A 16,310-nucleotide genomic window follows, 5' to 3' on the forward strand; every position below is an offset into this window, starting at 1 on the left:
TGAGTTTTGATTTGTGTTTAGAAAGTTTGAACAAATTCCACCCTCAGCCAAGACATGCCAGACATAATTTCTGTTCTGTTTCTCTTAGTCTGCTATCCATCTAAATATGACTGGGACTTTTTTTTTTAGAGGGATTTGTTCTGCTTGGCCAATGCGGTATTTTATTAGCAGATAAAGACGATGAGAATGAAAACTTTAATGAAAAGCATGGAGAGCACAGCACTCTAGTTATAACTTGTCTGTTTTCATATCCTAGGATGAGATGCTGTTTCACTAACAAACACCTTTTTTCAATTCCTTCTAGCCTTTCCACATCAACCAGCCCTGCAATTCATTACATGGTCATACCCTCCTACTAATTCTCTTTCTCTGTATCTACTGCCTAACTCATGATAACCTTTCTCTCCCTTTTTGCACTCTTTTTTTGCTTTCTTTTCCAATGCCTGAAATAGAAGTGGAGCAAAAAGGTAAATGAGTGGTCTGGTCCATCCCTCCCCCCTCCTTCGGCTCCTTGTTCTGTGGTGTTGAGTACAGCTCCCCTCACGTCCCTCCCCACTCCTCCCCCTTCTGATTACCTTTCCTGTCACATTGTAAACCCGATAGGAGGATGGCTTGCGCCCATGGAATCCAAATGATTTGCAGTACAAAATTTCAAGTGACAACCGTGGTCACCAAACAAAGTTTTTTTCTATGCAATATGAAAGAAAACACCCAACTGTTCGGTGTTGTTCCTGGGACCCTCTTGTAGCAATGTAACCCCTCAAAGAATGACTATTTGTGTGTATACTCTTAATTTGGCTCACTCTGAGTTTGCTTGGCCCAACTTCTGCTGCACCCATAGCACGTGATGTGAAATAGCAGTGATGGCTGAGTGAGTTTGGCACCAACTGAAAACAAAAAGATGTTTGAAAAGAAAACAAAAATTTACTGTGTTGCTTTTTTTTATCCAGAACTAATTCATTTGTATTGGAACCTTGCCACGGCCTCCCTCACCCATCAGTGGTTACTCTTGTCTTTCACCACAGAAAGTAGTGAAAATCCTTTACCACTGTTGTTCTATCTATTCCCCAACCTCCACTTTCATTTTACCTTTGCTTTGCTGCCTTCACCACCATTGACAACCTGTTGTTCACTCTTATCACAAGATGTGAAGTCTGTTCCTTTTTCTCATTTTATGACCTCAGTCATGTGAGAATGCATGTGCAGTGTGTCCATACACCCAGCTGTTCATGTGGCATTTGACTTAAGAGACAGGCTGGTATTTGATAAAAAAGCAAAACAAAACACTGTGAACTCTATTCCCCTCATTTCCCATGTCTTTCATTTGCAGGATTTATATATATATATATTTTTTTATTTTTTTCATGATTTATTTGTTTTGTCCCTGGTACGGTGTCGCAGCAGCCCCTTGAGATGCAAGTTCTATTAACCTCACATTTTTCATTCTGAGTAATCTTTTTGACACGTACATTTGTTTTCTTTTCCCCCCCTTACTCATTAGTACAAAAGCACTAGTCAAAAGCTTCCTCGAAATTCACAGCCCCTGATCTTTTTGTCCTGTACTTGAGTCACACTGCAGCGAGATTTGTGCTTGTCAAACTTGTAATTGTGTGCTTTTTAACATTTTGCCTTGCTGTATTCTGTTTCACTCTCCTCTCTGTCACTAGTATTCATTTGTCCTGGGACTCTGAAGGGCGTAGAAGCCGCCACCTTCCTGTTTGAGGCTGAGCAGCAAGCAGGGTCCTGGTGCAAAGACCCACTGCAGGCTGGAGACAAAGTCTTCTTCATGCCCTGGACACCGTACCGCACTGACACCCTCATCGAGTATGCCTCTTTAGAGGACTTCAAAAATGGCCGCCAGACAACCACCTATAAACTGCCGCACCGAGTGGATGGGACAGGCTTTGTTGCTTATGATGGTGCTATCTTCTTTAACAAGGAACGCACTCGCAACATTGTTAAGTTTGACCTTCGCACGCGCATCAAAAGTGGTGAAGCTATTGTAAACAATGCCAACTATCATGACACCTCACCTTACCGCTGGGGTGGAAAAACAGACATTGACCTTTCAGTCGATGAGAGGGGGTTGTGGGTAATCTACGCCACAGAGCAGAACAATGGACGCATAGTAGTGAGCCAGCTGAACCCATACACGCTTCGCTTTGAGGGCACCTGGGAAACTGCATACGACAAGCGCTCAGCCTCCAACGCCTTCATGGTGTGCGGTGTGTTGCATGTAGTCCGCTCGACCTACGAGGAGAACGAGAGTGAGGCTAGCCGCAGCCAAATCGATTACATCTACAACACCAAGCTAAACCAGGGCGAATACACGGACATCCTCTTCCCCAACCAGTACCAGTACATCACCGCTGTGGATTACAACCCCAGAGACAACCAGCTGTATGTGTGGAATAATTTTTACATCCTGCGCTATGACCTGGACTTTGGGCCACCTGATCCTGCTGAAGGTGAGTGCGGCTTCATTTTTGTGTAAGTCATTGTCTTTGGGTAATTCCTCCATTGTCTGGCAGCAGCATGGGATGTCACAGATAGCTGCCTTTTAATTCTGGATGCAATTCAGGTGTGATAAAGGAAAGAGGGTTGTGTTATTCTTGGGGAAAGGGCTCATTTGCAGACAGAAATTACAGATTCACCTTGGAATGAGGGATAACTCTCTGCGGGGTTGCACCACTACAAAAAACCTGCCTCTTTATTACCACGAGGCAGACCGAAGCACTCGATCCAGCTGATGCTTGGACCCCATCAAATTCTTCAATCTCAAACCTTATCCAGAACCATTATCTACAATGCCCTCCTGAACTTCCCTCTCATGCTGGGAACATGTCGAAAAAGGATTGTGCACAGTATGACAGAGGTTATCCTCTCCTCCCTGCCTCAGGATTTCAAGTTGCGTTGCCATGGTTACCTCTTCAACTTTGCAGAAGCCATTTTTTGTAACAGATGAGGTGATAATCGCCAACCTATTGTTGGCTAATATTTTTCAAAGGCTGAAATGTGTGTGATATATGAACCACACGGTGGATCTGTTCAGAAAAATGGTAGGAAAGAGAGATCTGTTACAGTGAAGAATCTTGTCAGGCGAGTAACTGGCTTAAATTAATCTGTGAAGTGCTGAGAGGCGACATATGTGTCACCAAACAGGGACATTACATCAGGCTGATAATGGTTTTAATTACCTGACAGCAGCCAATTTATCCCATACAGACCGGGTAAGTCTCCTGCATGAAGTGGAAGACTAGAATCTTGACCCGACTCAATGATACGTTAGAGGCTCATGTTGCCCCCCTTGAGCATGGGTCCATATTAGGTTATGATTTTTAACTTCTGGATATTCGGGAGGGGTTGCCAACGGGTTGAAATCTGATTCCTGACTTGTGCTGTTGAAGAGAGGGGGAAGGCTGGAGTTTCAATGGCGTCTGTGTGCTCCTGAACTTTGGCCTCTTGTCAACACGTCTGTTTGTTTTCCCGCCGTTCCCCGGAATCTCCAAAGCCCCATTCAGAAGTATGTTAGAGACTATATGAAAAATACTCAAACTTTGATGAGTTTAAATGCAAACTGCTAGCGCAACTGCTCACGTCCTGATTTATGTAAATGTAATTAACAAGTGAATTATCATAATTACCCTCCTCGTTTCTAAAGAGTCTTGGGGAGAGGAGGGAAGTAGCCATCACAAAGCATTTCCAGTGAAGGGTTTAATGTGCTCTCTCAGCTACTGTAATGCCTGGGTAAACATAAATGCCACATAGGCTTGGTGTTGTCACTCCCTGCAGTAACAGAACATAGTTGTTGATTTCACTCAATTCTCTAAGTGCTGGTTTCCTGCTACCCTTCTGTCATTGGGAATCATTCAGATCTTTGCTGCAGAACTTGCCTCATTGACTGAGTTTTATGGGAACATATTCCTTCATCTAAACAAGGCTAGCAGCTGCAGTACACCAAGCTCTGCGAAGGGCACTAGAAAATAATTGCTTCTTGTTTATTAGTTGTTCTTTTCTCTTTTTTTCATATCTACACCTCTAACTTCTTTACTGTGTAGCTATTAGGATTTATTGCTTGCCCATAATATGCCATTGAATTAAACAACCTATTCTGTAGGGTAGTCTAATCGTGCTGAAATAATGTCTCACTCTGAAACTGGGGGACACTTGAGGCGTAAAGAAAATTAATCGGGCCCATTAAGATTCATCTACCACAGAGCGAAGTTACCTCGAACACCAAATCTAGAGCATCCTCACTCTTTATTAGAACTTGTGTAACAACAATCAGCGTCCATTTCTGTCAGAAGCAACAACCTTGGCTGTGATGCTCACACTAGAGACACGCATAAACGACAGCAGGGATTATGGGTTCATATTAGAGGAGTTTTGGCAAAGTGATCAAAGCAGGAAATAATTGATCTTAGCAACTTGTCTTTGGGTGTATGTAACACTGCGGGCTGCTTTATTCCGGCCCCGGTTGAAGTGATTTGCTCGGGTCGTTCCTCGTATTGATCTTTCTGCTTATTGTTCCAAACAGTTCACACAGATTTAGCGAACATGCCTGTGACCCACTAATGCGTTGTGAACACAAAGCAATACTGAGAGAGTTTGCCTCCTCAGACGTCTGCCTGAGAGGAGTGCATGCCAATAAGGGAAGCACATCTCAGTGCCTTTAGTTACCAAACTTGGAGAGACATTGGTAATGCATTCTCTGTGATGTGCAAAGGCATTAACTGATTTCTTAGTCAGTAATTGCAGGGAACATTTCAAAGTAACAAGGAGAGAAAAGAGAAAATGAATTTGTCTTTGAGGTTGCATTGATTTGAGAACTTAAAGATGAGACGCGTAAAATTGATAGCTTTGTCCGAAAGGGTTAGTTGCTAAAAGTAATCTGGTAAAACTGACCAACAAATCAGCTCTGCGAGGAATAAAAAATACGCATTAGATCTCACATTCCACATATCACGACATTCATTTGTTTTGTTTTCTTGTCATTTTGTGGCTAAACCCTGCATAGCATCACGCCGCTTTGCTTTGTATGATGCCTCCTGATGCCTCCAGGTGAGCCTTCAAGTCGGAGAACATTTATAGATGTATCGTGCACCAAGCCTGTGTTCCATCCTCTGAAGCCTATTTGGCAACAAAAATAGCGTCTGCAGTGGAAGTGTCAGGGGATTTGGAAGAGCTCTAATTGTTCTGCTTGCTGGATTATGTCAGGAAACTGCTTGAGTGGACCTCATAGGTGTTCATGACAGAGAGTTTTAGAGTGTTTTGCTCTTGAGTATATTTCTGTCTCCACATATATCTTCCTGTCTACATGCATGTCTCTGTTTTGCAAGCTGCTTTACCATCTCCTCCTCCTGACTCAGATTGTCTAGTTGTGACTGTGCTACGCCTGCTGCTCCGTGGTATTCAGTTTCAGGCCTCATAAATTACCCCACACAGACACAAGATATGTCGGGCAGAGCTTTTCTTGTCTATTGCTCTTTAAAGAACAAATGTCAATAAAGCTATCAGCCCTGCAATAATTTCTTTACAACTTTTTTTTTTTAATTTTGCAGGGATAATGACATTCTTTAGCACCAAATTAGACCGCGCACAGGAATTGTCTTGTGGCTCTTTACCTTCCAAGCCCCCATCGTGTAAGCCTGAATCACACCGAACAGCACGAGCGCACATAAACAGCCTGATGTAAAATTTATGTCTTGTGGGATTTGTTTCTCTGTCATTAATTATCAGCAGTGGCTGCAGGTAAAGAGGTAAAAGACCAACTGTGGCGTAGTTCTCGTCCTTTAAGACATCAGTCTTATTGAACCAAGCTAAAATGAGCCACACATGGATCTATAAAGACTCTCTCACACACACATACTTGACATAAAGTAACACCGCATCGTTCTTATCTGTGTTAAAGTGACCTAATATATAAATATGGGAGTTCCTTCATTAGGTTTTGCCCACAAAGAGGGAAACATTAGGCAAACAACAGGAAATTTCCCTATCATGTCGTATAGCGTCAAAATGGATTCCTGAATATTTTAGCTACTGATGATAATTTCCTGCAAGCAGCATGTGTCTGTTTATTAGTATACTGGGAGGATTAGACAAAACTGAAACTAATTAAAACAGCTTGATCTGACTTCAAGTTGTCATTCCACTTCCTCTAATAGCAAGAATTAGGCAGCTTATGATCATGTTTTTTTTCTGGTCTCTGTCTAGACAGGTAGACAGTTTTTAAAAGCTCTGACTGTGTAATTTGAGCAAATAATAATAATAATAATAATAATAATAGTAGAGGAGTGTGAGCTATAAAATCAAGGACAACCAGAAAGCGTAGACTTCTCATCAAATGATTACATTTTAATATTTTTGTCATCTTCCTCTCAGGAATGACTCAAGGGGTCTATAAAGTGATGAAACTCATTCTGCTTCTTCTCCACTGTGTCGATTGATCATCTTGCAGGATGATTTCTCTTCCCTCCCCCTTTAGCCGTGTTTTAATTTACGCACTCTGTTTTGACACTGGTCACAGTCATTTTTCAAGTGCTCAATCTCAAACTTGCCCATTATATACAAGAGGTAATATTCACCATATGGCAACAGTATGCCTTTGGTGTCAGATTTCCCATAAAGAGTGACTTCACTGCCTCTTGAGAGAAATGCTAGCTAATTGGTGCAGCCCTCTCCTGGATGAGTGCTATCACAGGACGCAAAGCTCTTACTGAAGGGAGTTGCTCTTTGCAATCAAAAGAAAATTGTAGCTCGTGTGGTGCAGAGGCATCAGAATAATCCTGCAGATGTGCTGCCTTCTGAGCACATTACTTTTTGAAACAGAGTTGATGTGTTGCATATTTGATGTTTTTGATGTTACCCACACTTTGATTTAAAACCAGAGACATGACAACTTCGAACATTCACAAAGTTTTTCTTTGATAAAAGGTAAACTTCTTTTAAAAATAAAAATGAAAGTGCCAAGAATCAAATTGACAGACTTAAGTAGCATTATAATATACTCTGAGATTGCAATATCACATAGGATCACCAGAAATTGCTTAAAGACAAATAATTATTTAAAAATGTTTGCATGAAGACGTATGTTTTTTTTTCAGAGGCCTTTTCAGTTATAGAGCTAAGTAAAGGTCTAGCATTGCTCAAAGGAATGCATACAGCCTTTCATATCAAAGTTTTCAACTAAAATCATCTTTAGAAATGATGGACTTATAGCCATTTTGGTCAAACATTGTGAAAGATGTCACATACAATCTCTGCGAGATCTGTTATTGCTCGAAAAATATGTTGAGGATGCCTCACAGAAACTACCACACCAAAATTTGGCTCAATATCTGTAAAATGACTGGGTTATACCCATTTTTGTGTTTGATAAAACAGAATAGCTGTAATAGTTAGTTATAGTAATAGTTGTGGATGTAAAGCCATTGATTACTTTCTAAAAGTTTCAGTAAAATCTGTTCTGTAGTTCATGAGATATTTTGCTAACAAACAGACAGACAGCGTTGACAACAAGAGTTAATGCCAAAGTTTTAAGCAAAGTAACTGCACAATATGAGATGCTTGAATTATGCACTGTGAAAGACTCACAATTACTACCACACCAAATTTTACCTCAATAACTGTAAACTTGACTGAGTTGTACCCATGTTTGAGTTGGCTAACATCAGTTGGTCATAGCAGCCATTTCAAATTGGGGTTTCTTCAAAAGGCAATCAGTTGTAGATGTTACTTTAAAAAATTATTATTATCAAATTCTGTCTAGTGGTTAATGAGATATTTTAACACTACTAACAGACAACACATAAAGATATGCAACCACACACACACACACACACACAGAGAAATACTTAGACAAAAACATCATTGTGATAATGATGATAGGGAGTGCTTTTTATTGCAGGCAATAAACAACAAACTGAGGATTTTTCATTGTTTTTCTATTTGATATATGCTTTCCTTTTTAATCATTGCTTGAAAAATAGCCTAAGACATCATTTTAGGCTTCAGAGAGATTCTTTCCTGAATAATAGTCAGTCCTTTTCAATTCAAAAAGTAATACCAAAAACGTTTGGTGCACATTTTTTGAATTATGTATAGTAGAATGTTAACCCATATATTAAAATATCATCAAATAACAAAAATAAATTCCAATGAAGGCTTATAACTAATAAGCAGCTAAATGAAAGAAAAACGCCAAATTAACCCTCAAACTGTTGCAGTGACTTTGTTTTATATGTATTATGTCTATGAAAGCTGCAGAGTTTACAGAGAAAATCTTTTATGTTACTTTCTGAAAGATCCACACAGTTTACTGAAAAAAAAAATCTTTTTAAAGTACTAAAATAGCTTAAATAAACTGAAATCACTGTAACTGTTTAAAGCTTTGAAGGAAATGGAGTTTGACCTTGGAAACCCTTGGAAGCTAATTGACAAAACAAATTTTCAAGGCCTGGAAAGAGGAGCTTGATTTGACTGTTTGGACAAGAAATCTAATGTTCTTTTTATTTCAGTGTACCTCTATCATACAGTATGTTTTTAATTTCAAGTTAAATAAATTAGTTTCATTTTAAATGCCTAATTTAGGCTGTGAAGCCGCACAAAGCTCTTGGCACATTTGGGAAATATATTTAGGGCGTTGAACAAAAGACACATTTTTAAAAGTTAACAAAAGACAAGTTCCCTTTTAGGAGCCATTTTCTTAATTATATACATTTAAAAAAAAACATTTCAACCAAGTTTTATATTAGAATTTTTTTCTAAGGTTTTATTTTTGCTGTAAATCTATATGTTTACTTATTAAAGATCATTACTAGTTTCCTTGAGCACTTCTAATTAGAATTGATACCCAGTAACAACTCTTGTTTAAACTCATTACAATGTGCATTTGTAGCACGTCACAATTAACTGACTCATTAAAGATAAGGGACAATTTAATTCATTCGCATCTATTAAGAATACAAAGAAACACTGAAAAGCACACTCTTTGTATGTTGTGATCATTTGCACTGAGACGTGTGATGCTTTAGAGCCTTGAGTTGGAGAAAATGGTCTCATGAGCAGGTTAATCAGGAGATGCAAGCAAGCTGTTACAGACAGCTGAATATTAAGTTTTATATCAGCCTGTGGAAAAGCAGAAGTTTGCTCAGGTATAGAGAGGTTTAATATTCTGAAATCCAATTACACGTGCCCTTGTATTGCATTATATGTGTCTATTGAATCAACCAAGTCCGCCTATAAATCTTATTCAGTTTTTCTGACTCACTGAAAAAACTTCACCTGCCTTACATAATGTATTTGGAACTTTTTGTTCAACCCTACTTTCAACATTCTTATACTGTTAAATCTCAGGGATTTATTTCATTTTATTTACAATGTTTCAGACCATCATTACTGTAGGTAATAACTAGAGATGCACCAATCAAAGCTCTTGGCTGATTCCAATTTCACTACTCTTGACTACTTTGACCTGCTAATTTAGATTTTAGCCAATTCAAAAATTACTCTATACTATAAATAACATAACAATAATTGTGTTTTGAATTTATAATTAAATTGTGTGTCATTAAAAAAAAACATCCATTTTCTGTACCCATTTAATCCTGTCCAGGATTACTGGTGGCTGATGCCCATTTTCAGCAGTCCACAACTGAGAGGCAGGATACTCCGTGGACAGACCATCAGTCCATCACTGTCATATTAAAATGTTTACAATAAGAAAAAAAAATGTTTTCTTCAAAACAGTATCAAGACAAAACTTTTTTCCCCCTTTGTCAGTGCAAATTTCTAACTATTTTACAGAATATTGCAGAAAAAGGTACATGTACAAATAAAACACAAATAAAGTTATATTTCCTGTATTATCCTGGTTATTTTTTCGTTCTTATCTCAATCTTTTTGTTAGATTATATATATATAAATTCTATAAGACCTGAAACATAAAAAATGCAACAGTGTTTAAAATATTCTTTGGGAGGTGGGGAGATTTAGAAATTGAGGTACAGATTGTGAAATCATGGATTCTTTTTACTCTAACTATACACATAGAAAAAAATACAGCTTGATGTTCTTAACAAATAAACTTAAATTTTTTATTAATGTTTGTCCCTTGGTTACAAGTTATAAGTTTCACACAGACAGCTGGACTTAAATATGTCACTAGTTTAAGTAGCAGTAGGTACTATAAAGGAAGTCAACAGCCTGAGCAGTAAAGTGAGTTGCAGATATATTTCTGTAAAAAAAATCCAGTTTTCTTTTAGTAGCCTCTTGTGTTTCTTCTGACTTTGCACTTGGATATCTGCACTTTTCATTTGAAATGGAAAATGCTCCTTGGGTGAGAAGCTAAATGTCTTCAAGTAACAGAAAAGGATTCCAGTTATCTTTTTTTAAAAACTCTTAGGATTTGCCATGCCCTCGATGACTAAGAATCTCCACAAATCATTTTTACTAAACACCTTAGAGATTTTTCAGATAGTCCTCTTCAGTTGGTAAAAACTTGCAGTAATAGCACTTTTTTGTTGTGAAATGGTGTGTTCAAGGATTGAGATCGATGCTGATCAGGAAAAAAAAAAAAAAAAAGATTTTTCAGTTTTGGACCGAACAATTGCATTCACTATGTGATTAAATAGTGCAGCCCTGGTAATAACGTAAGCTCTTATTGTTAGCCGGACATGTAAACCGTTTATCAGCTGTTAGTTGTACAGCTGTGTTGGCCAGACCAGCCTGTATGCGTGGCAGGGGCACAATGACTGAATAAGTGTGAGGCAATTGGCCAGGGCTCCTGTCAGGGGGAAAAAGGTCATTGTGTGAAATGTCACAATTCATCCACACTGTACCATTTCTTCTATTCTTTGTAGTGAGCGTCACAGGAACACTGCTTCCCCCGCTGAGGTGGCCTCTTGGCCTCATCAAAGATATCAGCTTTGTAATAAACTCAAATATTTTACCTGAATGAGAAAGCAAAGATCCCCCTGACCCTCTGATTGGTGTGAAAAGAGAAATGTCGACTCTGTCACCATTCTCTCTCAGGAAATGGAGATAGGTGTCTGATGATAGAGTGTCAGATAGCATGATATTGCATTTTCCAAAAGCACCCTGGGAACATGAAGACTAGAGAGCCTTTTACGTGGACAGACCTCATTGTGGGAAGGTGCTTTTATCTCAAAATACAATCAGGCGGTTGTGGTTAAAAATGTATGGCCATTCATGCAGGAGACAAGAAGCGTTGGATATCCATGTTGGCACACATACACACAAACAGCCACTGTGTTTTCTATTTTATCCTTATTGGCTCTTCATACTGTATTAAATTTATAGATTTCCCATTTCTGCTCTCATTTCCTAGTTATCTCCAGGCACTCTGCAGCAGATATCAATCTGTGTGCATGCAGAGATTTTAAGCAGGGACACACCTGAGTACTGGAGCAAACACAAGTGCGCTTGCACACGTGCTCATGCGCAATCACACGCACGGATTTGCTTGGTAGGCGTGGACTGAATCCAGTTGAAATGCATTATTGCTGATGTATAGTTTTTGCTCTCGGCAGTGCAGTTCTCCTTCCGCACACTAGCTTTATCAAAGGGAAAGAGATGAACAAGGCAGGGGAAAAGGTAAAACGCAGATGGGCTTTGTCTTCATTGTTGACATTTAATCAACCCAATACTGAGTCTGCTTAAAAGAAATCACTGCTGTGTAAAAGATTGCCCTGCTGCTGTTGCTTGTCTTACTTACTGGCTTAAGTAAAATGGAAATAGTGCAAGATAGTGTCACATTGGAAGGTTTGTCTTGATTTGTTTTGTGAGGGAGCAGAGCAGAGGTGAAGTTAAACCTCCATGATCCTTTTATTTTTAGGCATTTTAGGCAGCAGTATCTCTGCAGACGCCAACAAGTCTAAGGACTCCAAACTAGTGCAGTTCCTCCACTGATAGAAACATCAGGAGTTCATTTGGGACTTGAGCTCTACCAGCTTTACTGTTCTTTTGCCCAGTTCCAACGATCGAGGATGTCTCGGTCTCATCATCCATATCCAGATCTACCACGGTGTTCACCACGACCACCGTGCCCACCATGAGGGGGCACGGCGAAACAACAATAGCAGGGGCAGATCCCAGAGAGGGAAGAAATCCTTTTGAGGACAGCCACAGCTCAGTAACAGCTGAGCCCACCGTCCCTGACCTGCCTCCGACACCCAGACGCTTCTGCGAGGCCACCAGGAGGAGAGCCATTGACTGGCCCCAGACACACACCGGGACCACTGTTGACAGGCCATGCCCTAAAGGAACCAGAGGTAAGACATGTTTGCATTAATGCTGATGAAAAATGGTCTGGCTTTTGTGAAAATTCAGTCAAGAAAATTCAAACCACACTTGTGTCTAATATAAAGCGAGGATACAGCCTACCACAGAAAAAAAACCCAAAGCTAATATATGTGTTAGGTATTTTTCTTTAACTGTCTTTGTGAGTATATATTTAGATTTGCTTCCACTTTGGCCCAATTCAAGTGATAATAAACCAGCTGTCTCCAAGCTTTAGTTTTAGTCTGCAAACATTAAAGTGCTGTCAGCTTTCTCTTTTATCAGAGGCAAAATGATGATTTTTTTTTCTTTCTTTACTCCAATGTTAGCTTATTCCTTTTGAAGCTTTGTTTACTGTACATCTATGTCGCTGCAGTAAAATATAAATTACAAGACTTTGTCCCAAAGGTCCACAAGATGAAACACTAATAAAAACTTTAATTCAGTACAATTAGGTACATTTCTCAATATGATGTAATCCAGTGCAACTACAACACACCCCAAGCCCAAGCCTTTTAAACTGCCATACCATAGATCTGAATCAATATTTCTGACATTTTCCAATTACCAAAAAAAGAAAACTAGGTTTCAAAGCTAATTAATATGTTTTTGTTTTTGTCATGAATCATCTTGATTAGACCTCACTCTATACAATAACAATGGTGTTTGGCAATCACATTTTTAGCATAGAAATATTCATAAAGCAAAACCCAAAGTGCCTGAAAAACGTGTTAAAATGATTGCTATTTGTGCTCGTGTTAGCGCTGCTTTCATTCCTATTTATCTGCACTGAGTTGATAACATTTTTCTCTCGGCAGCATGTCAGTTTTAAAACCATGGGAAGGCGTGATTAGAGCCTTTCACTTCCACCATCAGAAAAGCAAAATTACAATACGCATTCTTGTTGCTTTCATGCAATTTCAAAATCCATTTCTCCTTGAAATGAGAAATGAAATGAAAGTGCACAATTAGCAGAGGGAAAACAAATACTGCTACCTGTTTGCATTCCAAGAAAAATCACAAAAGAAGCTAATAAAGGTGATGGACAGTTTATTTTATGAAACAAAAGCTTTTATATATTTTTTTACAGGTAATTTATATTAAATATTCACAGTTAAAAATTCCTCTGGACGTGAATGATGTCAGCAGTCAGAGAAACAATTTTAGGATGCATTTTCTTGAGATCATCTGACAATTATGCTGCTGCAATAATCTTACATAAATTACCTTCACAGCCTATCACAGAATGTGACAGACCTATCAAAATATAAAGCAAGGCTGAGTAGAAGAAAAGGAAAAAAAACATGTTGAAGAAGTAAAGTCGAAAATTTTGAATGTTGGTGTCAGTGAAGCGGAGTATATTTAGATGTAATTGTGTGTGAAATGAGGAAGAATATAGAATATGTATATGGTGTTTGTCTGTGTCCTTTTCCTGTCCACCCATCCTGAGCTGGATTCTGCTGCAGGTTTCTTCCTGTTAAAAGGGAGTCGTTGCTTTCCACTGTCACCAATGCGCTGCTCAGGATGGGAGATTGCAATGAAGTGAAGATTTGACACAATTTGCTGGCTTTCTTAATTAAATAACTTTCACTAATTTGCATTTTAAAATGTATGTGAATGTTTTTGTACAGTGCCCTGAGATGACTTTTGTTGTGAGTTTGCGCTATATAAATCTATATAAATAAATTGTACCATCTAATCATTCCAATAGCTTTTAGTCCTTCAGATCATTTGAAAAACGTCCTGAACATTTAGAATCCTTCACAGGAGACTTTGTATCCGAGCATAATTCTGGCTTCTCTCCAACCGCTGTGTTTTTCTGGGGTCCTGCAGGCATTGCCACTTTCCTCTGCACCGCGGCAGGGACATGGTGCTCCAAAGGGCCAGACCTCAGCAACTGCACCTCCCACTGGGTGACTCAGGTGGCACAAAAGGTAAAGAAAAAAACAGGAGTTTGCCCATTACAAAACATAGCAGCAATCAGGCATGTAACAGGGCCAAAATCAAACATCTACTGTATGTGCAATAGATGACCTCTTTGCTTGCTTGGGTTATTTTCTGAGCAGGTCAAGTGTACTCATAATGAAACCACTCTTTTTCTCAAGGGGAACATGTGTCAGCTGAAAGAAATTCTCTATCTGAAAAAAAAAAAAAAAAAATCAAGAGTAAATGCCGAGAGCTGCAGTGTGCTACAGAGAATCAAAGAAGCGGGGTCTCTTTCGTCAGTGCTTCGGCGCTTTGATGTTGTGCAGGTAGAAATGTAGATGCACAGATAAGAGCTTCAATAGCCCGAGCGCACAATAATGCGTCAGAAACACAACACATCGCATTCTAAGGGGGAGATTATTGTTGCTCTCCACTGGAAAAAAATACATCTAGAGAAAGCAGCAGGTTCAGGCAGGGTTTCTGGGGAAATGCACAAATTCTAATCTAAAGAGCCATGTCCTGATTTTAAGCAGTATTCAGTGAAATAAACAACAAAGTTTAGTATAATTTAAAAAGTGATTCACGGCACATCTATTCGGAGAGTTTTTGGACTGTGTTTGCACTTTAGGTATTCTGTTCCATATGCTCCCCAAAGGCAATATACAAAGAGCAAAATTGGCAAAATGAATAAATAAATGAAGAAATAAACAGCTTTTTGTCAACTGAGTAAGCTGCATTGATGCAAAATAGCTAGTTAAGCAGTTAAGGAGGCATTATGCTTATTTTTTATAACCTCTGTTCATATACTGTAGGTCATAATATAAATCACCAGATTTCATTTTTATTTCTTTGCTCATAAAAAGAAATTAAATTAAATGCAAACCCTGTGTAACTGACAGATTAAACAGTATTCAGACCCATGTTTGATCTTAAATCTGACTGCTAGTGATGGTGGCTCAGCAGCTGCTTTGCTACAGGTTTTTTTTGTCTGCATTGGACAGTACAGCTTCATCACTCTTTTTGATACCTCTCATTTTTATCTGGGAGGCTGAAGGCCTGAATTATATTTTTTGCCTGACCCATGTCTGTGCATGTTTCACGTTCTTTAATACAACAGACTGAACACTCCCTGCAAGCGAATCGCATCATTAATTAGCGTGCATTTGTTTAAAATGTGTATGTAGTATGACAGTGAGTCAGTGCTTAGATGAGGTGGTTATAATAATTTCTTTTGTTTTACGTGGATCACAGAAAAGCGCTTATAATAATTTCATGTTGGTTTACCTTTTTGCTTTACTTTTCTAAAGCTTGTCTGTCACTAAAACCCCTTTTTCTTTTTGAACAAGCCGTGTTGCAGTGGATTAGGACTGAGATGTATGTGGAATAAATTATTCAGGCTGACGTTATATAACCATCATCTTAGGCCTGCATACCCCACATTTCTTTGACACCCCCTTGTTTTTTTTTTGTTTTTTTTTTTCTTTTTCCTCTCCTCTGCTGCTTTTAGATCCGAAGTGGCGAAAATGCAGCAAATTTAGCCAACGAGCTGGCTCGGCACACACAGGGCCCGGTGTTTGCCGGAGACATCAGCTCCTCCGTGCGCCTGATGGAGCAGCTCGTGGACATCCTGGATGCTCAGCTTCTGGAGTACAGGCCAAACGAGAAGGACTCAGCTGGACGCAGCTTCAACAAGGTGCTGAGAAAATCCTGTCTGACCTGTTGTAACCTCTCATTAAACTTTTGTTCCTCTTCTGCCCCAGCTCAGAGTCAGCATTACTCAAGACATTCATTAGCAGGATACTTACAGATAACTCACAGCCCCTGCCGGCATGCACTTGCCCACATGCACACAGATCACACCAGACCCAGGTGAGGGGGCTAAGGGGCCAGGGCTAGCCCTAAGGGGAACCTCATTCTTTTACAGCTCCTGGGTAATTACAGGCTTTTGGAAAAACAAGCTCACCTGGCACTTCCACCTTATCTGCGTTAATGGCTACGAGCCCCCCCAACAACACAGAGAATAACTCTTCATTGCTGACAAGTGCGGAACTGCTGTCCCCTGGAGGTTTTGCAGGCGCCTATTG

General features: G+C 39.4%; 1 protein-coding gene across 13 annotated transcripts in view; it reads left to right on the forward strand.

Moving 5' to 3' along the window:
• Positions 1-16,310, forward strand: part of LOC108241674 (adhesion G protein-coupled receptor L2) — a 91,265-nt gene that overhangs the window by 48,118 nt on the left and 26,837 nt on the right. For 8 of the 13 annotated variants that reach the window (XM_017425989.2, XM_017425993.2, XM_017425991.2 and 5 more), the window contains exons 5-9: positions 453-467; positions 1,668-2,468; positions 11,994-12,293; positions 14,134-14,234; positions 15,734-15,919. In XM_017425989.2, the coding sequence (XP_017281478.1) occupies positions 453-467; positions 1,668-2,468; positions 11,994-12,293; positions 14,134-14,234; positions 15,734-15,919 (1,403 nt within the window). The remainder of the gene's footprint in view (positions 1-452; positions 468-1,667; positions 2,469-11,993; positions 12,294-14,133; positions 14,235-15,733; positions 15,920-16,310) is intronic. The other 5 variants (XM_017425990.2, XM_025007984.2, XM_017425992.2 and 2 more) reach the window with 1 other exon arrangement.

Source organism: Kryptolebias marmoratus, linkage group LG20 (genome assembly GCF_001649575.2).
Source record: "Kryptolebias marmoratus isolate JLee-2015 linkage group LG20, ASM164957v2, whole genome shotgun sequence".
Lineage (NCBI taxonomy): Eukaryota > Metazoa > Chordata > Actinopteri > Cyprinodontiformes > Rivulidae > Kryptolebias > Kryptolebias marmoratus.